The 25622-nt window shown below is 46.3% G+C and overlaps 1 protein-coding gene across 8 annotated transcripts in view; it reads right to left on the bottom strand.

The window, feature by feature from the left end:
* The window catches only part of LOC132395335 (uncharacterized), a 120960-nt gene that overhangs the window by 31249 nt on the left and 64089 nt on the right, over positions 1-25622 (bottom strand). For 7 of the 8 annotated variants that reach the window (XM_059971790.1, XM_059971784.1, XM_059971782.1 and 4 more), the window contains exons 3-6: positions 16685-16838; positions 9583-9802; positions 9395-9483; positions 5998-6287 (exon numbers count right to left, since the gene is read on the bottom strand). In XM_059971790.1, the coding sequence (XP_059827773.1) occupies positions 5998-6287; positions 9395-9483; positions 9583-9802; positions 16685-16838 (753 nt within the window). Of the gene's footprint in view, positions 1-5997; positions 6288-9394; positions 9484-9582; positions 9803-16684; positions 16839-21816; positions 22278-25622 lie in introns of those variants that run through there. The other variant, XM_059971789.1, reaches the window with a different exon arrangement.

Raw genomic sequence — 25622 nt, 5'->3', positions numbered from 1 at the left:
TGAACAATATGTCTATAGATACTGAACTGTCCCATGTTCTAAAGATACTGAACTATATGTTCTATAGATACTGAACTATATGCCTATAGATACTGAACTGTCCCATGTTCTAAAGATACCGAACTATATGTTCTAAAGATACTGAACTATATGTTCTATAGATACTGAACTATATGTCTATAGATACTGAACTATATGCCTATAGATACTGAACTGTCCCATGTTCTAAAGATACTGAACTATATGTCTATAGATACTGAACTATATGTCTATAGATACTGAACTATATGTTCTATAGATATAGATACTATATGTCTATAAATACTGACACTCCTTCCTTTCATTCTTATCAATCAGCCATTTGTCATTTATTTCCCACTTCATGATCACTTTGCTGTTGCTGCTGATATGTCCCTTCCACTACCATGTATTTCCCAGCTATTATGCTTTGTTGCTGTCTCAGCCAGTGGCCCTGCACTGGAGGGTTGTGGAATCAAACACCTCTCTGGCGACAGGAGCACAATAATCCAGGGGGACACTGCAGTGCCACACTGAGGGAGGTGATCTACTTGGGATGAGTTTTTGAAACACTGCCCCATCAGTGGATGTGCAAACTTCTACAGGATTATCCTGAGCAAAAAAGAAAATAGGAACTATCCCAGGTTCCTGGTTAATATTTTTCTCTCAAACAACATTACAAATTATAACGTCAACCAGGGTCTTCATGCATAAGATTTTATTTTTTAAATTTTAACTCTAGGGACGACTGTCCGATTTTTTTTAGTTCTGCCTCCAGCCCAGGCCTCCCCCAGCGATGGAAATAATTTTTGCTTTATCCTGTCAGCCATCAGCTTGTCGAATCCCTGCTCTAGGATTTAACAGAGAGGTGGAAACCAGCGAGAAATTTATAGGAATGTTGGGACAATGAAATGAGTTAGCTTTGAATTACACTCAGTAGCCACTTTATTAGGTACACCTGGTCGTTAATGCATGTATCTAATTAGCCAATCATATGGCAGCAACTCAGTGCATAAAAGTATGCAGACATGGTCAAGAGATTCAGTTGTTGCTCAGGTCAAATATCAGAATGAGGAAGAAATTTGTCTTAAGTGACCGTGACTATGGAATGATTATTGGGGCCAGATGGGGTGGTTTGTATCTCAGAAACTGATCTCCCAGGATTTTCACACACAACAGTATCAAGAGAAGGGTGCGTAAAACAAAGGAATAATGTTTTACTCAAACTCAAGAGATTCTGCAGATGCTGGAAATTCAGAGCAACACACACACACACACACACAGGTCAGGCAGCATCAATGGAAATGAATAAACAATCTTTTTTTGGACTGAGACTTCTTCAGGACTGGAAAGGAAGAAGGAGGTGTCCTGGGGGGAGGGAAGAGAGGACAGACTAGAAGCTGATAGGTGAGACCCGGTGAGGGGGGAGGTGTGTGGGTTGGTGGGTGGGGTGGCGATGAAGTAAGAAACTGGTGGAAAAGATAAAGGGTTGAAAAAGAAGGAATCTGACAGGCGAGGAGAGTGAACCATGGGAGAAAGGGAAGGAGGAGGGGCACCAGAGGGACGCAATAGGGAAGTGAGAAGAGACGGGGTAAGAGGGGAACCAGAGTGGGGAATGGAAAACGAGAGGGGGGAGAAATTACCCTAAGATAGAGAAACCGCTCTTCATGCTGTCAGATTGGAGGCTACACAGATGGGCTATGAGGTGGCCATGGACCGACTAATTTTACTTAACTGATTTAGAGCTTGTGGTGGGATTTAAACATTAAATATATGATATGGGTCCTTTAACTGAACCGTTGAACCAATATCTACAGACTGCCTCCTCTGGTGTGTGTTTGTGCCAGCTGACTTTAAGCCCGAGTTATCTAGATGTGCTGGCAGTATCTCACAGTTGTTGAGCTCCAGTGATTGGGATCTAAAACCTCATTCTGGACACGGTGATTCTCGTGTCCCTCCTGGAGAAAATTAGCAACAGCTTCAAAAAGGAATTATTTTAATTACCTCCCTGGTGCCCCTCCTCCTTCCCCTTCTCCCATGGTCCACTCTCCTCTCCTATCAGATTCCTTCTTCTTTAACCCGTTACCTTTTCCACCTATCAGCTCCCAGCTTCTTACTTCATCCCTCTCCCTCCCACCTGCCTTCACCTATCATCTTATAGATTGTTCCTCCTTCCCCTCCCCCCCACCTTCTTATTCTGGAATCTTCCGCCTCCCTTCCCAGTCCCGATGAAGGTTCTCGGCCCGTTTACCCCCCTCCATCGATGCTGCCCGACCTGCTGAGTTTTGTGTGTGCTGCTGTGGAATTCCAGCATCTGCTGGAGAATTCTCTTGTGTTTATTTTTACGTCCTGGCTGGTTTTCAGACAGCAGAGCAAATATGGTGATGTGCTAAAGCCACAGCGAGGTCATAAGATTGTCACGAGTTACAAGAAAGCCTGTTACCATCCCAGGTATCCAAGGTACAAACAGTTTAAGCCAACCTGGCAGGCAGCCACAAGTTGGGGAGTAATAGAACCTGTGGTGACAGAGACCAACAGGGGACCTATTCTTCCTGCCTATTCACCTTGTGATCAGCTGGCACATAAACCACTGACACAGTCACCCTGCCAGTACCCCATCAGAGTGCCAGTTCTTGAAGCAGTGATATCCTTGGAAACAAATACTTTGTCACATTGACACACATCCTATTCTCAATTATCTTCACACACCTCAATTCGTCCTTACACAAACACTCGCTCCCCAAAGGTTAGGTGGCTGCAGGCTGCATTATGACATTGAGTGTTGGCAAGATGGCAGGCAGAGCAGTAGCAGGTGCAATTTAATGTCAATAAATACAAGGCAACGAATAATAAGAGGCGGTGAATCTGTGAAATTCGTTGCCACGGGCAGCTGTGGATGGCAAGACACTGGGTATATGTAAAGTGGTGGTTTATAGGACATCAAACACTGCTGGGGGAAGGCAGGAGAATGATATTGAGAAGGATAATAAATCAGCCATGATGGAATGGCAGAGCAGACTCGATAGGCCAAATGGCCTAATTCTGCTCCTAGCTTTATGGTATATGGTCTTAATGTCACATGGTCTTGTGGGTACAACACTACAGAGGGTCAGAGGAAACCATGTACAAGCCCACACCCTCCAGAAGGTGGCAGCACTGGTGCTGAAGGAAGCACACAGGACACTTGGCGTTCATTGACTGGGCACAGAATGTAGGAGGAACTTTGTAAAACCGGTACCGGTTAGACCACACTCGGTGTATTGTGTGTGGTTCTGGTTGCTGCATCAGAGGAAGCATCGACTGTAAGATGCAGAAAAAGCCACGTGGGGTCGAGCATTTCAGCTGAGGAGAGACTGGATAAACTGGGATGTTTCCCTTGGAGCACAAAAAACTGGGGGAGGGGTGCAGCTAGGGTGTACAACATTAGGAAAGGCACAGATAGGGCAAATAGATAAAGATGCAGGTAACCAACACCAGAAATCGGTGGGGGGGGGGGGGTTGGGGGAACCCAACACAGAGGCTGGGGGGGGGGGGGGTCCAACATCAGAGGGCAGTGGTTTCAAACACCTAAGAGTAAAGCTCAGGTAAGAGCATATATAGAAGAAGTAGGCCATTCAGCCCATCGAGTCTGCTCCACCATTCAATCAAAGGCTGATCCAATTCTTCCGATCATCCCCACTCCCAAGTCTTCACCCCATAGCCTTTCATGCCCTGGTTAATCAAGAACCTGTCTATCTTTGCCTTAAATACATCCAATGACTTGGCTTCCAAAGCCACTTGTGGCAACAAATTCCACAGATTTACCACCCTCTGACTAAAGTAGTTTCTCCACATCTCTGATAGGAGACTGCGAAAGGATCTAAGGAAGAATGATTTTTTAACCCAGACATGGTTGGAATCTTGAACGCACTGCTCGAGTGTGGAGGCAGAGAGTTTTGCAACAACTAAAAAGCAATATTCATGTGTCTGTCTAAAAACTTCTTAAGCACCACTATCGTATCTGCTGTTTGAACTCAGCAAGTCATCAGAAAGCATCTATGGAGAGGAATACACTTCAGGCCGAGACCGTTCATCAGGACTCTCCCTGAAGCGTCGACTGCTTATCCCCCTCTATAGATGCTGCCTGACTAGCTGAGTCCAGTATTTTGTATGTGTTGCTCCAGGTTTCCGGCATCTGCAGAATCTCCTCTGCTTACTGCTGTCCCTGCTCCACCACCACTCCCTGGGCAGCCCACTCGAGCTTCCCACAATAACTGCCCTCTCACCTCAAACTACCTAGAAGAGGAGCAGGAAGCAGCTGAACCCGGGCCCGGCTGTGAGAGGAGGAGGGTGGGGCCTGGAGGCTAGCAACCCCATCTATAAAAACCCAGAGCTACAGAAACACCAACAGAAGCTCCAAAGCTGTCTCCCTGGGAGACGCACGGTGAAAGTGGAAGCCACTGCGCCAATCAACCTCCAGCCCAGAACTGAGGACCCTGTCAGCGGCCTGTGCCCCCGTGGGGGTGACTGGCTTAAGAAGAAGAGTTATCACCTGCAGTGAGCAGCCACAAGTTAATTCTGAACTGTATTGAAAAGATTGGACCGAGCGAGTACCTGGTGTTCTGTTTCGTGGTGATTTTCAGGGCTCACAAATGGAAATGCTGGGTATCTGTGTGGCAAACGCACAAGGGCAAACTACTGGAACACAGAACAGTACAGCACAGTGAAGGCCCTTCTGCCCACTGCTTGTGCTGACCCTTTAACCTCCTCCGATCATTCTTGCCCTTCCCTACCACATAACCCTCCATTTTTCTACCACCCATGTGCCTGTTTAAGAGTCTCTTAAATGTCCCTAATGTGTCTGCCTCCCTAGCAGTGCGTTTCACACACCCACTTAACTCTGACATCCCCCTTATCCTTTCTTCCAATCACTTTTAAATTTTGCCTCCTCCATATTAGCTGGTTCCACCCTGGGAAAGCCTCAATCAATGCCTCTTACCCTCCTTCAAGTCACCTCTCATTCTCCTCCGCTCCACAGGCTTGAGCCTCAACTCATTCAAGCTTTGCTCCCACAACATGCCCTCTAAACCAGTCAGCATCCTGGTAAATGTCCTCTCCACCCTCTCTGAAGCTCTCATGACCTTCCTATGACCAGAGACACACACTATACTCCGAGTGTGGTCTAACCAGGGTTTTATAGAGGTGTGGCATTACCTCGGGGCTCCTGGACTCAGTGATCACTTCTCCTCGTTGTCTCTGGGATATTGTTGTAGTATATAGATCACAGGAAAACAACAAGTCCCTGGTCACAAAGACTGATAAACAGGAGCAGGAGGGGGTCAGCAGGCAGAGCCGGCACCAGAGATTCAGGTTGGATCCTCACCCTGGGTGGAGTTTGCACGTTCTCTCTGTGAGGGGAGCACAGTGATGTGACGGTTTACAGCATGAGACTGCCTGAGGGAACGGTGGGAGCAGGATGGCTGAGGGCACGTAAGGAATGCCCAGAGGAACACTTGAATCAGGTAGGCACAGTGCTGGGTGTTGGGGGTAAAGCACTGGATAGCATGGAGCGACGGGTGCAGAGGGGGGACCAGACAAGAGCTGTATAAGACTGTGAAGCGTAGATTCGGATTGATTTACTTACCACACACACAGGGGAACGCGTTAACAACCAACAGAGCTTAAGGATGGTGTCAGGGGCAGGCTGAAGTGCCGCCCACACATTCCTGCACCAACGTGCCCGCAACGTTCGGCAGAACAGCACAAGCAGCAACAAAACAAAACACCAACAGCAAAACAGGCCGCTTTTTCTCCCAGCCACCCACAGGCCTCCAACCCCCAGACAGGCCGCCTCCAGGCCTCCAATCTCCAGTCCCTGGCCCTGCTACATCAGCGGCAGTGAATGTGGATCAATCATCTCACTCAGAAGCAGCTGTACATGAAGCCAGCGACTGCCCAAGAAGATGGAAGGAGCTAGCGGGCATTTCTCCCTGCACCCACCTCCTGGTCCTTGGTGACTCATGGCGGGCACTCGGCTGTAGCCGGCTTTCAGTAGCTGGAACTGTGCAATTCATTGAGGGTTTCTTCCCCCTGCCCGGTTCTGTTTCACTTGGCTTCTGTCTGGAGCACTGGCTTTCCCTGTAGCTCTCTTGGCCTGTACCCTGACATGGGGCCTGACAGTGACAGACAGTGGGGAATGGTTCCGCGTCACACCACATCGATTCCTGCCTCTGGACGGTGCCCCTTTCGTGGGGTGTGTGTTCCACCAACAGAGTCTCCTCCGGCTGTTTCTGGAAAGTCAAAGACAGGAGCAAGTTAACACTCTGTGACCACTTTATTAGGTACACCTGAACACCAACTCATTAATGCCAATGTCCAATCAGCCAATCATAAAAGCACACAGACATGGTCAAGATGTTTAGTTGTTGATCAGAGCAAAGATCAGAATGGGGAAGAAATGTGATTTAAGAGAATTTAACCGTGGAATGATTGTTGGTGCCAGATGGGGTGGTTTGAATATCTCAGAAACCACTGATCTCCTGGGATTTTCATGCACAACAGCCTGGACTGACACCTTACTGCCCTATTGTCCTGTTTATTATTTATTGTAATGCCTGCACTGTTTTGTGCACTTTATGCAGTCCTGGCTAGGTCTGTAGTCTAGTCTAGTTTTTTTCTGTGTTGTTTTTTACGTAGTTCAGTCTAGCTTTTGTACTGTGTCATGTAACACCATGGTCCTGAAAAACGTTGTCTCATTTTTGCTATGTATTGTACCAGCAGTTATGGTTGAAATGACAATAAAAAGTGACTTGACTTGACTTGAATCAAGAGTTTACAGAGAATAGTACAAAAAGAACATCCAGAGAGCAGCAGTTCTGTGGTTAAAAACACCTTGTTAATGAGCGAGATCAGAGGAGAACGGCCAAACTGGTTCAAGCTGACAGGAAGGCGACAATAACTCTAATAGCCATGATTATAACAGTGGAGTGCAGAAGAGTGTCTCTGAATGGATATCACATTAAACCTTAAAGTGGATGGGCTAAAAGAGCAGAAGACCACACTGATTGGTTTATTATTGTCAAGTGTACCGAGGTTCTGAGTACCATCTAAAGCAGGGATTCCCAACCATTTTTATGTCATGGACCCCAACCATTAACTGAGGGGTCCGTTGACCTCGGGTTGGGAACCCCTGATCTAGACAGATCACACCATATGTAACTACATTAATACGGTAAAAGTAAAACAGAATAGAGTGTTACATTTACTGAGGAAGTGCAGTGCAGGTAAACAAGTAAAGTGTAAGGGCCATGGCGAAATACACTGAAAGGTCCAGAGGTCACCTGTGCATAGAGGTGTATGTCTGTACCTCCCACGGCTTCAGTAAAAGAGCCAGCATAACCAAAGACCCTGCCCAACCTGGACGTTGGTCTCTGCACTATGTAAAAATCTGAACTGTATGAACGTTATGCAAGACAAGCTTTTCACTGTACCATGGTACATGTAAACCAATACCAAGACAATAAGCAGACGTTAAACTACGGAGCAAGAGCTGGAACGTAGGGAACGCTCTTCCACACTCGGACACACGAGAGGCTGCAGGTGCAGATGCTGGAATATGGAGCAACAACCAAGTTACTGGAAGAACTCAATGGGTCAGGCATCAACTGTGGAGGGAATGGACTAAAGAGATTTACAGAGGCACGAGAGGTAAACTGGCCAAATTTGTTCGGAAAGGAACACTAGCAGGGATGATGGCAGAACAGCAATGGCTGGAGTTTGTGGGGGCAATTCATCTTTGCTATATATCCCAAAGAGGAAGAATATTCTAAACGGAGGATGAGGCAACCAGGACTGACAGGGGAAGTCAAAGACAACATAAAAGGAAAAGAGATGGCTTATAAAATAGCAAAAATGAATAAGTTAGAAGATTGGGAAGCTTTTAAAAATCATCAGAAGGCAATTTTTAAAAAAGCTATAAGAAGAGAAAGGATGAATTATGAAGGTAAGCTAGGTGCCTGGACTGGATGGACGACACCCCAGAGTTCTGAAAGAGGTGGCTGAAGAGATTGTGGAGGCATTAGTAATGATCTTTCAAGAATCACAGTAGATTCTGGAATGGTTCCAAAGGACTGGAAAATTCAAAATGTCACTCCACCGCTTAAGAAAGGAGGAAGACAAAAGAAAGGCATTTTTAGGCCAACTGGTCTGACTGGTTCCTTGGGGTTGTGGTAGCCAGGGAACGTAGTGGGGATAAGCTCCCACTACTTATTAAATGTTCCCAATGGCGTGTGCCTCAAATACGCTCTTTAACAACCAAGTCCCGTTCCTGGCCTACAAATGTAGCTTAACTACTAAGCCCAGCGGAACTGTTTCTGCTGACAGGAGAAGCAGCAAAGGCAGGTTACTGACATCTTAAAACCAGTTGCTTCAAGCAGATGGAGCTCATCAGCTGCGGTTGGCAGCTCAGCTAGGAGAAGGAATACTCTGATCTCAAACCCTCATTGCCTTGCGACTGTACCCACTCATGGGGATCCCTGAGAAACTGGAGTCCTGAGGGCAGTCCTATGGAGAATGGGCCGAGAAGTGTCAGACGGAATATAGCAATATATGGAAGTGTATGATCATGCACTTTGGTAGAAAGAATAAAGGCATGAACCATTTTATAAATGAGAGAAATTTCAAAAATCAGAGGTGCAGAGGGACTTGGGAGTCCTCTTGCAGAATTCCCTAAAGGTTAACTTGCAGGCTGAGTTAGTGGTACAGAAGGCAAAGGCAATGTTTGCGCCCAGTTCAAGAGGACTAGAACAGGAAGGCAAGGACGTGATGCTGAAGCTTTGTACGGCACTGTTCAGACCACACCGGGTTTTGTGGGCAGTCTTGGGCCCCTTGTTGGCCTTGGAGAGAGTCCAAAGGAAGTTCATGAGAATTATTCTGTGAATGAAAGGGTTAACATGTGAGGAGTGTTTGATAGCTCTGGGTTGTACTTGCTGGAGTTTAGAAAAATGAGGGGGGAATCTCACTGAAAGCTATCAAATATTGAAAGGCCTAGATAGATTGACTTAGAGAGGATGATGATGGAGCAACAATCGAGTTGCTGAAAGAACTCATCAGGTCAGGCAGCATCTATGGAGAGAAATGGATATTCAATGTTTTGGACTGAAAGATCAATAGAGAGGAGATAGAGGTCATCCATTTTCCTCCACAGAAGCTGCTTTACCACCCCCTCCACCCCCGAGTTCCTCTAACATCTCATCTGCTGCTCCTTCATGGCCAGTGTGCATTCACTGTGATGAATTCCCTGCACTTCGCGTTTTTATGATTGTATATTTTGTCTACAGTGTTGCCCTCGACTCCTCCTCCCCCCTCCACACTGCTCCTTGGAAAATGCGCTCTTTACCTCATTCTGCCTCAGACGATCACGCAGAAGTTCAATCTGTCGCCATGCATTTCCCAAATCTTCTGTCAGACGGGAATTTAGCAGCAGTGCTGAAACAGGGAAGAATTTGATCAGATGCTGAGGAAATCGCAGACATTCCCACCAGAGCAGATAAGTGCAAGTTATTAGCACACGGTCACGTTACGCACTTTCCATTAGCTGCTCCTCACACCTCTTCTGCATGAGGACCTTCGGGCACTCCACTTGGACCTCTCGAGACACCGTAGACTTGTGGCTCTGAATCAGTTCCCGCGGCAACTCGGCATTCCGTGGTGCGGTCAATGTTTCCTGACCCGGCTGGTGAAGCACACTGGGAGATTCCCGGAACACAAACTGCTGTTCCTCCTTGTACGACACGGCTTCTATTGCCTGCAGAGTGAGGCGAGGAGAGGGGTTGACAGGTGGAGGTGGCAGGATGGGTGGGGGAAACAGAGGAGGAAAAAACTTAATTTTAGGTACTGCAACATTTACCGCCCCTGCCCTCCACTACTTATTTGGAGGAAAGTATAGGGGTGATGTCAAAGGTAGGTTTTTTATACACAGTGATGGGTGCATGGCACACGCTGCCTGGGGTGGTGGTAGGCACAAATACATTAGGGACATTGAGACTTGTAGATTGGCACATGGATGATAGAAAAATGCAGGGCTATGTAGGAGGGAAGGGTTAGATTGATCATGGAGCAGGTTGAAAGGTCAGTATATTATCATGGGCTGAAGGATCTGTACTATGTCCTACGTTAACCCTGTGTGTAAAATCAAATCATAACCCTATCAAAGGTTGCGACTGCTGGAGTTAACAGCCGACTATTTTTCACGAAGCTTGCAGCTGGGGATTGGCACACACAAGACGTGTCTGCATTCTGTTCTTGACGAGGGTCTTATCAGATCCCTCATACCCGATTGTCACTTGGGATTTTCCGTTTGAATGCTGCTTCCGCCATGCCGGTCACTGACTAGGCCGTTTGAAAGCTGCAGCCGCTCTTTCCCATTGGCTGGCTAGTGCGCCATGGCAACGGTTTCCGGTTCCGGGTGCCACAGGGGCATAAGAGCAGCGTGTACAGGAGGCTCCCACCCCCGTTCTTCTTCCATTTCCGGGGCCCACCTCAGGCTGAAGTCGTGACCAGTGCTGAAAGACTATTGAGAAAGACGAAGGCAGGCCCTGCGTGTTGGTTCAGTTCACTATGCATTTGTACCATGTTCAGTTTCTCAATTTTTAAATTTGGGGAGATTTAATGAAGTACCCGTTAAGTTAAAGGGGAAGTGAATGTAGTTTTGGGTTGTTTAGATGAAAATAAATTTTGCCAGATGCCCGGTTTAGTGTTTCACTGTTCATTTTTAAATGAATAATTAATGCACCCATTTTAAATCCGTGCCTTTTCTTTCATTCCTTAGCTCCTCAAACCTGCCTCCACATAACAACGATCCTCAGTCCTCAAACCCCCCCTAGTGTTAAAACACATGGTAAAGAATTACAAGGGCCCCTCCAAAACCTTCCCCAAATACCTACTGATCATTTGTAGTCCTGGATACAGAAAGGCTTTGTATGGCAACTGCTCTGCCCATGAGCACAAGAGACTGGAGAGTTGTGGACACGGCTCAGCTCATCATGGGATACAGGCTCCCCTCCACTGACACTGTCCAAGGACAGAAGGTACGAGAAAGCTCTTACCACTAGGCTGAAGGACCAGCTCTGGCCTGCTAGTAGAATAATCAGAATCAGGTTTACTATCACTGGCATGTGTCGTGAAATTTGTTGCTTTGCGACAGCAGTACAGCATAATACTTAATAATAAATAATTAATCATTTTTAAAAACTATAAATTACAATGAGAAATCGTAATTTTGCAGGATACTTGGAGAGTGTGGAGGAGCAGAGGGATCTGGAGGTACATGTCCACAGATCCCTGAAAGTTTCCTCACAGGTAGATAGGGTAGTTAAGAAAGCTTATGGTGAGTTATCTTTCATAAATCGAGGGATAGAGTTTAAGAGTCGCGATGTAATGATGCAGCTCGATAAAACTCTAGTTAGGCCACACTTGGAGTACTGTGTCCAGTTCTGGTCGCCTCACTATTGGAAGGATGTGGAAGCATTGGAAAGGGTACAGAGGAGATTTACCAGGATGCTGCCTGGTTTAGAGAGTATGGATTATGATCAGAGATTAAGGGAGCTAGGGCTTTACTCTTTGGAGAGAAGGAGGATGAGAGGTGTACATGATATTAAGAGGAATGCTACTAGGCTTACTAGAAATTATTAGGGTTACCTATATATAGCCCCCTATTTTTCTAAGCTCCATGTACCTATTCAAAAGCCTCTTAAAAGACCCTATCATATCCGACTCCGTTGAGTTGGAAGTCAGGAGCAGAGGGGCAGTGACTTGGCCACCACTACTGAAAAGTGTCGTGGTTAAGGGTTGAAACACTCTATGCAGGTTGGGCACCACCTGACAACATCTGCTCCTGGCCAAAGCCTACGGCTACCTCATCAGGAGAGCACCCCAGCGTATGATGCAAACAGATAACACTAATATTGGTGGTACAGTGGACATTGAGGAAGATTATCTAAAATTACAATTGGATCTTGATCTACTGAGCAGAAAGAGTTTAATTCAGATAAACTAAAGGTTTTTGCATTTTGGTGAGACAAACCAGGGCAGGGCTTACACAGTAAATGGAAGAGCCCTGGGAAGTGTTGTAGAACAGAGAGACCCAGGGGTGCATTTTGTTGAAAGTGGGAGCACAAATTGCCAGGGTAGTGAAGAAACTATTTGGCACACTCAGACAAGATGTTGAGTGCAACAGTTGAGTGCATCATGTACAGCTGATGAGGCCATGTCTGGAGTTCTGCATATAGTTCTGGTTACTTAGCTATAGAAAGGATTTTCATTAAACTGGAAAGGATTAAAAAGGATCCATAGGAATATTAGCAGAACTGGAGAGGCTGGGATTTTTGTCCCTGGAGAGCAGGAGGCTGAGGAGTGACTGTACAGAGTCATGATAGTCAAAAATAAAGTGAATGGCCACAGCGTTTGCCCCAGTCCTAAAGTAAAGAACACAGGTTTAAAGTAAGAGGGAAAAAGATTTTAACAGGACCCAAGGGCCGGTCTTTCCCACACAGAGGGTGGTGGGTATATGGTATGAGCTGCCAGAGGAAGTGTCAGAGGTGGTTACAGCTACAGTATTTAAAAGACACTTGGACAGGTTTGAAGTGGAAAATAAATTATCAAAGTGCAAACTGTATATGTCACCATATACAACTCCGAGATTCATTTTCTTGCAGGCGTTCATAGCAGAATAAAGAATACAATCCAATAAATGAAGAACTACACACACAAACACTGACAACCAGTGTGCAAGACAAACTATGCAAATACAAAATAAAACTAATAATAATAATAATAATTAGTAAGTAAAAAAGTAATACTGAGAACTTGAGTTGTTGAGTCCTCAAAAGTGAGTCTGTTAGTTGTGGAATCAGTTCATTGTTGATGTGACTGAAATTATCCACGCTGGTTCAAGAGCCCAATGGTTGTAGGGTATTAACCTGGCAGTGTGGGACTTAAGTGCTCCTGTACTTCCTTCCATGTATGTGGATGTTTCCTGAACATGAAAATTTAGAGGGATATGGGCCAAATGGGATGACCTTAGGTGGGCTTCTTTGTGGATGTGGATGAGTTGGCAGAAGGGCCGATTTTCCACGCTGCATCATTCTTACGTCTCCAAGTTCTGAGCAATCAGGATTTCCAAACAATCGTGTGGGGGTTTTATGCAAATAAACCAAATTAAAGCCAATGCACTAGATTACTTACTGAATTACTAAATCCAGGAGGTGGTGATCAGGGTGGCAAATAGTTGATTCCAAAAGCTATGCATTTGAATTGAGATTCTTTTACCATACATGCCAACGAGTGTGTTATTTGGTAACGACATGGGTGAGGCTGAACTTTAAAAAAAACAACTGGTTCTTGTATTAAGGAAAAAGTTGGCACCTCTTCAGGGATAGCCTGTTTGGTTGGAATCCTTCAGCTGCCCAATCTGCTATGCCATCGCTATTTAGAGCTAATTGTGCCCCGTGAAGCATATCTTAACTGTGATCAATACAAAGCCCCAGGCCAGAGCCCTGTCTGGGATCAGCGACAATATCTGTACAAAAACGGCAGCAGGAACCAACGTAACGAGGTGCCAACCTTGCCTTTGCGGGTAGGATTTGTTCTTGGCTGGAGGGCTGAGCTTTTGAGTCTCGTTCCAGACAGCCCTGTTTATTTCGACAAACAGACCTCTTCAGAAATGAGGGAGATCTGCACCATTGAAATTACCTTGGCTATTGGATTAAATACTGAACATGGTGACCCCCCCCCCCTCCCCACCCCTTAGCTACATGAATCAACAAGACCAGAGTTCAAGGCCTAGTGGTCGGGGTCCTGTGATCGTCAAGTCCAGAGACTGAGGTCTAGTGGTCAGGGTCCCATCATCGTCAAGGAGGGTCTCGGCCCAAAACGTCAACTGTTTATTCATTTCCATGAATGTTGCCTAACCTGCTAAGTTACTTCAGCAGTTTTTCTGTGTTGCTTTGGATTTCCAGCATCTGCAGATTTTGTCTTGTTTTCTGAACTGAAGGGCCTGTTCCTGTGCTATGGTGCTCTCTGACTGTGACCAATTACCCCAATTAGTCTAAATGGAAGGTATTGGAAGTAATGCTATTATAAATGGCACCTAGCTTCTAAAAGCCAGCTCACTAAAGCCTGGTTTGGGAGTTGCTCATCACTCAGCACCAGAGTTCAGACACGAGGACCGAAGAACTGAATGGTAGAAGTGAGGTGTGAGCATCTCGCCGAGGGTGGATTCAAGGAGCCCGGGTGAAACTCAGGACAATGTTCGTGGGTGGCAGAACACGCCAAAGGCTGGAATCATATAGATTCACAGAGTCAGAATGCTACAGTACAGCAATGGGCCCTTCAGCCCATCTAGGCCTTGCAGGAATATTAATCTGCCTAGTCCCGTTGACCAGCACCCAGACCATACCCTTCCCATCCATGTACCTATTCAAATTTCTCTTTAATATCAGTCAAACCCACATCCACCACTTGCACTGTCAGCTCATTCCACACTCTCACCACCCTGTGAGTGAAAAAGCTCCCCCTCCTGTTCCCCTTAAATATTTCTTTCACCCTTAACCCATGACCTCCAGTTAGTTTAACACGATACGCACTACTACTTCAAACCCCGGCTATGAAAGAACACACTGCAGGTTTCCATGGAAAGAGCAATACACACAGTCAATCTGTTCTCCCAACTGGGAAAGGCAAAATAATTTCAGGGAGTAACATGGAGGAACTTCTTTCGCCAGAGGGTGGTGAACCTGTGGATTCCAATGCCTCAAATGGCTGGGGAGACCAAGTAAATGGGTATATTTAAAACAGAGGTTGCTAGGTTCTTGATTTAATAAGAGTGTCAAACGTTATGGGGAGAATGGGGCTGAGAGGGATCATAAATCAGCCATGATGGAATGGTGGAGCAGGCTCGATGGGCTGAATGGCCTAATTCTGCTCCTGTGTCCAATGATCTAGTACCATGGGGAATGACCTCTGGTCATTGTCCTGGTCTACTGCAGACTGAGTGATAGATATGCTTCGCTGGCAGAGACCCGTCCTGACGAAGGGTCTCGGCCCGAAGCGTCAACAGAGCTTCTCCCCATAGATGCTGCTTGGCCTGCTGTGTTCCACCAGCATTTTGTGTGTGTTGACAGATATTCTTTCCTGCTACTTGTCAACAATTGGGTTATATTATCTGATTACCAGGTTAGTGGAAGGCACAGTCAACACCCTGAGAGCTTGAAGTTAAAGAGTTCTGGAAATGACAGCTGTTATCATTAAAACATTGAGCAACATACACAAAGTGCTGGAGGAACTCTACAAGTCAGGCTGCATCTATGGAGAGGAATAAAGAGTAGCCACTTTAGATCCAATGAAGTCCTCATGAAGAGTCTCCACCCCAAGCATTAACTGTTTATTCCCTTTCATTGATGCTGCCAGGCCTGCTGAGCTCCTCCAGTATTTTGTATGTGTTGCTGAAGGTTTCCAGCAACTGCAGAATCTCTCCTAAATCAGTAAAATGTTACCACGTGGCTAACAGATCTGCTGCCTCACAGTGCCAATGAGTTAGACTGGGTTCTGGACACTCTGTGAGGAGTTTGCACTTTCTCCTTGCGGCCGCATGGTTTCTTCTGAGAGCGCTGGTTTCCTCCCACATCCCACAGATGGACAAGTTGGTAAACTAGACTGGCCATTGTGAATTGAGTGGGGCTTGGGGGTGGTGAGAATAAAACTTAAAACAGCATTAGTGTAAATGGGCGGTTGATGGTCTGCATGGAATTGGTGGGCTGAAGGGCCTGTTTCCTTGTCGGAGAGGGACAGAACCTTACCCAGACTGTCTCATGTCCCTAACTACCCCATGACCTAGCAGGAGTAGAACAGTACAGCACAGCACAGGCCCTTCGTCACACAAAATTGTGCTGACCTTTTCATCTACTCTAAGATCAATCTAATTCTTCCCTCCCACATAACCGTCCAATTTTCTATCACCCATGTACCTATCCTCCAGATTCTTAAATGTTCTTAATATATCTGCCTCTACTACCACCCCTGGCAGGGTTTTCCACAACTTGTAAAGTAAGCCCATAACTTGTGAATGATCAAACACAGTAAGACAAATCATTATGGTCATCGTTATGTGCCGTGTCATATGACGTGGGTGATCATGGCTTTACCTATGACCATAATTGCTCTTGATAAATTTTTCTACAGAAGTGATTTGCCATTGCCTTTTTCTGGGCAGTGTCTTTACAAGATGGCTGAACCCAGCCATTATCAATACTCTTCAGAGATTGTCTGCCTGGTGTCAGTGGTCACATAACCAGGACTTGTGATCTGCACTGGCTGCTCATACAACCATCCACCACCTGCTCCCATGGCTTCACGTAACCCGGATCGGGGAGGGGGGCTAAGCAGGTGCTACACCTTGCCCAAGGGTGATCTACAGGCTAGCAGAGAGGAAGGAGCACCTTACACCTGCTTTGGCAGATACTTACCTCCACCCTGCCACCCAAGTAAGATAAATACCACTGGAAAAACAACAAGTTCGGAAACATTGCATAGTCACTCTGCTCAACCCACCTTCAGACTTTGATCTCATACTCATGAACGCTGGCCAAGTTTCAAATCCCTCAGCTGAAATGTGTTACAGGAAGCTTCCTACCTGCGTGCCAGGCTGGTCATCTGAGGAGAGGTCCGAGCAGCCAGGGCCAGTGAAGTCCGTTTGAGTGCTGGCTGTGGTGAGGCTGCAATGTGCCCGTGAGGAGCTGAGCAAGCGATGGATCTCCAGCTGCTGAGCCTTGATGGTTCGTTCTAACCTGGAGAGAAAAATTACAGAGATACAAGAGATAGCCGGTGCTGGGATCTGGAGCACGATACAAACTGACCAGGTGGCTAAAGGGAGTGGTAGAGATGGATACAATTACAGCATTGAAAATACATGTGGTCAGTTCTGGTCATTCCTTTTGGGGAGAGGATGTGAAAGCTTTGGAGAGGGGGCAGAGGAGATTGATTAAGACCATTCCTGGATTAGAAAGCATGTCCCAGGAGGGTAGGTTAAGCAAACTGGGGCTTTTCTCTTGAGCAAAGAGGATGAGAGGTGACCGGGCAGAGATGGACAAGATGATAAGAGGCGTAGATCGAGTGGCAAATCATAACCACTGTAAAGTCTGCAGATGCTGGAAATCTACAGTAACACAGTTCGCCTACCAGTCCCAACTAGGAGTTGAGGATGCCATTGCCTACCTGTTGAACCGTGTCTACGCCCACCTGGACAAGCCGGCGAGCACTGTGAGGGTCATGTTTTTTTACTTCTCCAGCGTGTTCAACACCATCTGCCCTGCTCTTTTGGGTGAGAAGCTGACAGTGATGCAGGTGGATGCTACCCTGGTGTCATGGATTATTGATTACCTGACTAGCAGACCACAGTACGTGCGCTTGCAATACTGTGTGTCAGACAGAGTGGTCAGCAGCACTGGGGCTCCACAGGGGACTGTCCTGTCTCCCTTTCTCTTCACCATCTACACCTCGGACTTCAACTACAACACAGAGTCTTCCCATCTTCAGAAGTTTTCTGATGATTCTGCCATAGTTGGATGCATCAGCAAGGGAGATGAGGCTGAGTACAGGGCTATGGTGGGAAACTTTGTAACATGGTGTGAGCAGAATCATCTGCAGCTTAATGTGAAAAAGACTAAGGAGCTGGTGGTGGACCTGAGGAGGGCTAAGGCACCGGTGACTCCTGTTTCCATCCAAGGGGTCAGTGTGGACATGCTGGAGGATTACAAGTACCTGGGGATACAAATGGACAATAAACTGGACTGGTCAAAGAACACTGAGGCTGTCTACAAGAAGGGTCAGAGACATCTCTACTTCCTGAGGAGACTGAGGTCCTTTAACATCTGCCGGACGATGCTGAGGATGTTCTACGAGGCTGTGGTGACCAGTGCTATCATGTTTGCTGTTGTGTGCTGGGGCAGCAGGCTGAGGGTAGCAGACACCAACAGAATCAACAAACTCATTCGTAAGGCCAGTGATGTTGCGGGGGTGGAACTGGATTCTCTGACGGTGGTGTCTGAAAAGAGGATGCTGTCCAAGTTGCATGCCATCTTGGACAATGTCTCCCATCCACTCCATAATGTACTGGTTAGGCACAGGAGTACATTCAGCCAGAGACTCATTCCACCGAGATGCATCACTGAGTGTCATAGGACTTCATTCCTGCCTGTGGCCATCAAACTTTACAACTCCTCCCTCGGAGTGTCAGACACCCTGAGCCAATAGGCTGGTCCTGGACTTATTTCCACTTGGAATAATTTACTTATTATTATTTAATTATTTATGGCTTTATATTGCTATATTTCTACTCTATTCTTGGTTGGTGCGACTGTAATGAAACCCAATTTCCCTCGGGATCAATAAAGAAAATCTGTCTGTCTGTCACATAAAATGCTGGAGGAACTCAGCAGGTCAGGCAGCCTCTGTGGAAATGAATAAACAGTCGACGCTTTGGGCCGAGACCCTGGATGGACAGAGACTCTCTTCCAGGATGGCTAATACTCCACAAGAGGGCATGGTAACTGGAGAGTGGGATGTCAGAGGGAGGTTTCTGGCTGACACATGAGGGGCATTTAAGAGACTCTTAGATAGGAACAAGGACGAAAGAAAAAAATGGAGGGTTATGTGGGTGGGAAAGGTTAGATGGATCTTAGATTAAAGATTAAAGGGTTGGCACAACATCATGGGCCAAAGGGTCTGTGGTGTTCGACGTTCTATATAGACAGGTACACAGAAGGGAAAAGTTTAGAGGAATATGGACCAATGCAGGAAAATTGAGACAATTTCACAGGTGAATTAGGCCAAAGGGTCTGTTTCCATATTTGTGTGTCTCTAATGCAGGGATTCCCAACCTTTCTTATGCTATGGACCAATACCATTAACCAAGGGATCCGTGGGGCCCAGGTAGGGAACTCCTTTTCTCATGGATACTATTACAAGGGGTGCAGGAGCACAAAGACCTAGGGGTATGGGTGTGCAAGGCACTGAAAGTGAGATGGTGGGTTGAGAAAGCAGTTAAAAAGGCTTTTACCAATCTAACCATAAAACCAAGCAAGTCATGCTGAGCCGTTACAAAACACTATTCCAGCCTCAGCTGGAGAATTGTGTTCAACTCTGGTCAATCACGATAGGGTGGATATCCACCCTATCAAGTGGATGTTCCAGAAAATATTTACGAGAATGGGTCCTGGAACAAAAGACGACATTTACCGTTTAGAGGAGCTGGGGCAGTTTTCTTTGGAGAAGGAAAGGCCGATGGGCTATCAGATAGACCTATAGAAAGTGATGAGGGGTCCGGGCAGAATGGACGTCCGAGTCTATCATCGAGCACTACAAGACACAGGTAGAATATAAAAGGAGCAGAGAACTACGAGTAGCACGAGGAAAAGGGTTTTTTATTACGCATTGTGGTTGGAAACTGGAATGTGCTGCCTGCAAATATGGTCAAGGCAGATTCCACTGCGGTTTCCAAGGAATTGGATAAATATATAAAGGAGAAATATTTGCTGGGAAATAGGATTGGGAATGGAAATAGTGAGCTGTGCTGGCAGGAAGCCAGTACAGACAAGATGGGCTGAATGGACTTTACCCATGCCACAGCAAACAAACTCAGAGGTATCTTTCTACACCCTGTATTCTTCTATATCTATTCAATGCCCTGATTAGACCACACCACAAGGAAGGTACGTCAGCTTTAAGGAGATTTACCAAAGGTACCAAGCCTTTTAGGTGGAAAGGTGAGATATTTGCTTTATTTGTCATATGAACACCGAAAGATGCAGCAAAATGCATCATTTGCATCGTTACTTGTGAAGTTCCGGGCAGAGACTGCAACTGTTGCCGCGCCTCCTGTGCCAACGTAGCAAAGCCCAAAACTCACTCACCCTAACCGTGCATCTTTGGAATGTGGGAGGAAACCGGAGCACCCAGAGGAAACCCACATGGTCATGGGGAGAACGTACAAACTCCTTACTGACAGCAGCGGGAATCAAACCCTAATCAGTGATCACTGGTGCTGTGAGGTGATTACACTAACTGCTACGCCACTGAGCCATCCCTTACAAATGCTACAGCCTAAATGAAATGGCCCAATGAATCTCAGGATGGCATATGGTGACGTACTTTGATAATAAATTTATGTTTAACTTTAGAAGTCAAGGGGTGATTTATTTACAAGTGTTTTACAACATTGAACATCTTTATATTCTCCATTTCTACTGTTTTCGGTCTGGAGTTGAACTATGCATTTGGGAATGACGTTAGGAACCACTTCTACACGATGGATAAAAGCGTACACGTGGATTAGCTCAGACGTCAGCCACATGGTTGATGGCCAGCAGGCACTCAAAGGGTTGAATGGCCTCCACAGGCTAAATTCCTGCTGCTACACTTCTCCAAGACATACGGTAGCCAGACATCCTGAACGTTACTGAGCAGAAATTAATCTTCATTTTCCTTCTTAACTCCACCCTGTCAAATTACTAGCAGCATTAAAATCTAGGCTGTCTCCCAGAAAACAGCCCGGCTTGTTTTGACCTCGTCTGAACTGACATTACTGTGAGCGCTCCACATCAGTCATCAGACCCCAGCAGGAGTTTAATCCACCTCGGTGCCACGGACACACCTCTCAAGCTATCAAGGCCCTTCACTGATCTAAGATGGCCCCATAGGTGCTTAAAAACAGAAGAAACAAAAAGGAGGAAGAAGCACTTGGCTTTGACATTCATTAAGGTCGGGTGAGATTCTAAAGATTAGCTTTATTTGTCACACGTACTCTGAAACGCAGTGAAACGTGTCGTTTGTGTCAAAGACCAACTCAGTCCGAGGACTGTGCTTGGAACATGCCCACAACTTACTAACACCAACCCCAACCCATATGTCCTTGGATTGTGGGAGGAAACTGGAGCACCCGGAGGAAACTCACATGGTCATGGGAAGAAGGTACAAACTCCTTACAGACAGTGGCGGGTATCGAACCGCAATCAAGGATCTCTGTCGCTGTAAAGTGATCGCGCTAACCACTATACCACCATGTTACCCAACATTTAACTCTAACTAATCACCGTTGTAGGCATGCAGGACTAGCTTATTTGGCATGGACCAGTTAGGCAGAAGGATCAGTTTGCTTGCTGTATGACCCCGTGACTTTCCTATCCTACCCTAAATCCTTTTACCTCACGCGGTTCTGCAATATTATTTTACTATGTACTGAGTGTTCCTAAGTGAGGGAGCAAGTTTGTCTCCTTCAGCACCCAATCTGGAAGAGCACAGACTGAGGTGCAGACATGATTGGGCAAAACTTAACACCACCTAGACAAGTACAGGCAGTTGCGTGCTTGACCAACAGAAGCCAATACATGCAAGAAAAAGGAGCTCCCAGGAAAATTAGAACACATAATACAGAACAGTACAGCACAGAAGCAGGTCTGGCAGCACCTGTGCAGAGGAATAAACAGTCGACTTTTCAGGCTGAGATCCTTCATCATAGTCCCGATAAAAGGTGTCAGTCCAAAACGTTAACTATTTATTCCCCTCCATAGATGATGCCTAATCTGCTGAGTTCCTCCAGCACTTGGGAGTGCGCTTCTCAAGATTTCCAGCATCTGGTGCCAAATTAAACTAAATATTTTCTACCTGTAGTTGATCCATATCCCTCCATGTCCGTGCCCCTTAAACATCACTGCTTCACCATTACCCACGGCACCCACTACTTGCCCCACACATCTTCTCCCCTCTCACCTTAAATGCATATCCACAAGTATCGGGGTGGTGGGGTGGAGATACGTCTCTACCAAAGGAGGTGTAAGGTGCTCCTTCCCTTCGCCAGCCTGCAGGTCACTCTTGGGCAAGGTGTAGCATCTGCTTCATGCCATCAACGCCCCCCACCCCAATCAGGGTCAGGAGAAGCCATGGGAGCAGGTGGTGGATGGTCAAATGAGCAGTCCTGATTATGCGACCACTGACGCCAGGCAATCAATCTCTGAAGAGTATTGATAATGGTTGGGGTCACCAGCCTTGTAAAACTACTGCCCCAAAGAAGGCAATGGCAAACCACTTCTGCAGAAACATTTGCCAAGAACAATCATGGTTACGGAAAGACCATGATTGCTCACCTCGTGACAAACAAACCAGTATCTGACATAGGGTCCTGACGAACGGTCTCCGCCCGAAACGCCAACAGTGCTTCTCCTTATAGATGCTGCCTGGCCTGCTGTGTTCCACCAGCATTTTGTGTGTGTTGTCAGGATCTGACATTTCTACCCTACTATAAAGCCTCTGAGTGCCTACTCCATCTACATCTTTCTTAATTGTATAAACCCCAACAGGTCTCCCCTCAGCCTCCAATGCTCCACAGGGGTGGAGATAACAAACTTGTCCAAACTCCCTTTACAGCACATGCCCTCTCATCCAGGAATCATCCTGGTAAACCTCTTCTGCACCCTCTCCAAATCTTCCACACTCTTCCTACATGGGGTGACCAGAATTGCACACAATATTCCAAGTTTTATATAGCTAAAACCACTTCATGGAGAATTATAATGAAATGTCCTGACTGCCTGCATTTGGGGACTGACTATAAAAAAGCCTACAAATAGTAGCGGATATAGTTCAGACCATAACAGATGGATAAAGCCGTCCCCACCACTGAACACATCGACATGGAACATTGTCACAGGAAAGCAGCATCTATCATATGGGACCACCACCACCCAGGCCATGCTCTCTTCTCACTGCTGCCATCAGGAAGAAGGTCCAGGAGCCTCAGGTCTCACATCACCAGGTCAGGAACAGTTATTACCCCCTCAACCATCAGGCTCTTGAACCAGAGGGGCTAACTTCAGTCAACTTCACTCACCCCAACAGTGGACTGTTCCCACAACCTATGGACTCACTTTCAAGGGCTCTTCATCTCAATATTTTTTGCTAATTTACTATTAATAATTTATTATTAATACTTTAAAAAATTTCTTTGTAGTTACTGTGAATGTCCACAAGAAAATGAATCGCAGGGTTGTATATGGTGACATATATGTACTTTGATAATATATTTACTTTGAACTTAATAGCTACACAAGGGAACTAATCAAAACTTTCCCAAGGAAAAGGTTGTGAGACGTCCCCTAGAGAACAGATTTCCCACACTGTTCTGATTCGATGGGCTCCAGTGGTCTTTTCCAGTTCAAAGCACGGACGAGGAAAGCAATGAGTACCACACATATTAAAGATCCACAGATGGCCACCTCTAAGTTAGTTTAACCAGTTTAACATTATACACGCCACTAGTTCAAACCCTGAACCCCTGCAGGTTTCCACGGAAACAGCAATACACTCAGCCAATCTGTTCTCCCAGCCGGGGAAGGCAACGTAATTTCAGGGAATAATAAGGAGGAATTTCTTTCGCCAGAGGGTAGTGAATCTGTGGAATTTATTGCTGCAGGCAACTGTGGTGGCCAGGTCAGTGGGCGTATTTAAATTAGAGTTGTAGACAAGTGTGTCCCCACAAAATCATTCAGAGCAGAGGTTGATAGGTTCTTGATTAAAAACGGTATCAAAGTTTGGGGGGAGAGGGGAAGGCAGGAGAATGGGGTTGAGGGATAATAATCAGCCATGATGGAATGGCGGAGCAGACGATGGGCTGAAGGGCCTAATTCTGTTCCTATGCTTTATTACCTTATAGTCTTATAAGGCATTCTCTTGACGTGCAGATATACTGTGGAAAATATCTTAAGGGATCTTGGCCTGGCACAGCAACTGCTCTGCTCTAGACCCAGAGAACATGCAGAGAATAGTAAACATGGCCCAATAAAGCTAAGCTTTAACTTTTAACACAAAGGAATTCTGCAGATGCTGGAAATCCTGAGCAACACACCCACAAAATGATGGAAGAACTCAACCAAAAGATCAGGCAGCATCTATGGAGAGATATAAACAGTTGACATTTCAGACCAAGGCCCTTCATCAGGACTGGAAAAGAAGGGGGAAGAAAACGGAATAAGAAGATGGGGAGAGGGGAAGGAGTACAAGCTGGCAAGTGATAGGTGAAGCCAGGAGGGGAGGATGAAGTGAGAAACTGGGAGGTGATAGGTGGAAGAGATGAAGGGCTGAAGTAAAAGGAATCTGATAGGAGAGGAGAGTGGACCATGGGAAAAAGAGGAGGAGGAGAGGCACCAGAGGGTGGTGATAGGCATGATACAGAATAGAAAAAGGGAGGAGGAAGAGAGGTGAGAAATTACAGGAGAGACCATAGACTGATATATTATGGGAATGGGTGGTCACCAGGAAATCTTGCCTGTTGTGGTGGACGGAGTGAAGGTGCTTGACAAAGGGATCCCCCAATTTATGTCAGGTCTCACCCAACAAACGGAGGCCACACTGGGAGCACCAGATTCAGTACGCACAGTTGACAGATTTGAAGATGAAGTGTTGCCTCGCCTGGAACGACTGTATGAGGCCCTGAATGATGGTGAGGGAGGAGGTGATTGGGTAGGCAGACCACTCGTCTTACCTGCAGGAATAAGTGCCAGGAGGGCAATCAGTGTGAAGGGACAGACAGACAGACATACTCTATTGATACCGAGGGAAATTTGGTTTCATTACAGCCGCACCAACCAAGAATAGTGAAGAAATATAGCAATTGAAAACCATAAATAATTAAATAATAATAAGTTAATCATGCCAAGTGGAAATAAGTCCAGGACCAGCCTATTGGCTCAGGGTGTCTGACACTCCGAAGGAGGAGTTGTAAAGTTTGATGGCCACAGGCAGGAATGACTTCCTATAACGCTCAGTGTTGCATGTCGGTGGAATGAGTCTCTGGTTGAATGTACTCCTGTGCCTAACAAGTACATTATGGAGTAGATGGGAGACATTGTCCGAGATGGCATGCAACTTGGACAGCATCCTCTTTTCAGACACCACCATCAGAGAGTCCAGTTCCACCCCCACAACATTACTGGCCTTACGAATGAGTTTGTTGATTCTGTTGGTGTCTGCTACCCTCAGCCTGCTGCCCCAGCACACAACAGCAAACATGACGAGTGGACAAGGGAATCATGTAGACAGCAAATCCCTGTGGAAAGCAGAGAGTGGAGGAGGGGAAAGATGTGTTTAGTGGTAGGATCCCACTGAAAGAGGGGGAAGATATGGAGAATAATGTGCTGGACACGGAGGCTCTTGGGGTGGTAGGTTCCTTCTACATCAATCCTTCACCCTTTTCCACCTTTTACCACCCAGGTTCTCACTTCATCTTCCACTCTCCCCCCCCCCCCATCACCCGGCTTCACCTATCACCCGCCAGTTTGTACTCCTTCCTCTTCCCCCCCCCACACAATATTATTCTGGATTCTTTCCCCTTTCTGTCCAGTCTAGATGTAGATTCAAAGTACATTATCAGACTCTGTATACAGCATTCAACCCTGAGATTCATCTTCCCACCGACAGCCACAAAACAAAGAAAAACATGGAATCCTTTCGACGAAAAACATCAAACCCCCCACATGCAAAAAACAAAATTGCACAAAAAGCAAAAAGAAATTAGCAAAAAA

Source organism: Hypanus sabinus, chromosome 6 (genome assembly GCF_030144855.1).
Source record: "Hypanus sabinus isolate sHypSab1 chromosome 6, sHypSab1.hap1, whole genome shotgun sequence".
NCBI lineage: Eukaryota > Metazoa > Chordata > Chondrichthyes > Myliobatiformes > Dasyatidae > Hypanus > Hypanus sabinus.
The sequence above is the reverse complement of the archived record's forward strand: the minus strand, read 5'-3'. Positions and strand labels throughout refer to the sequence as shown.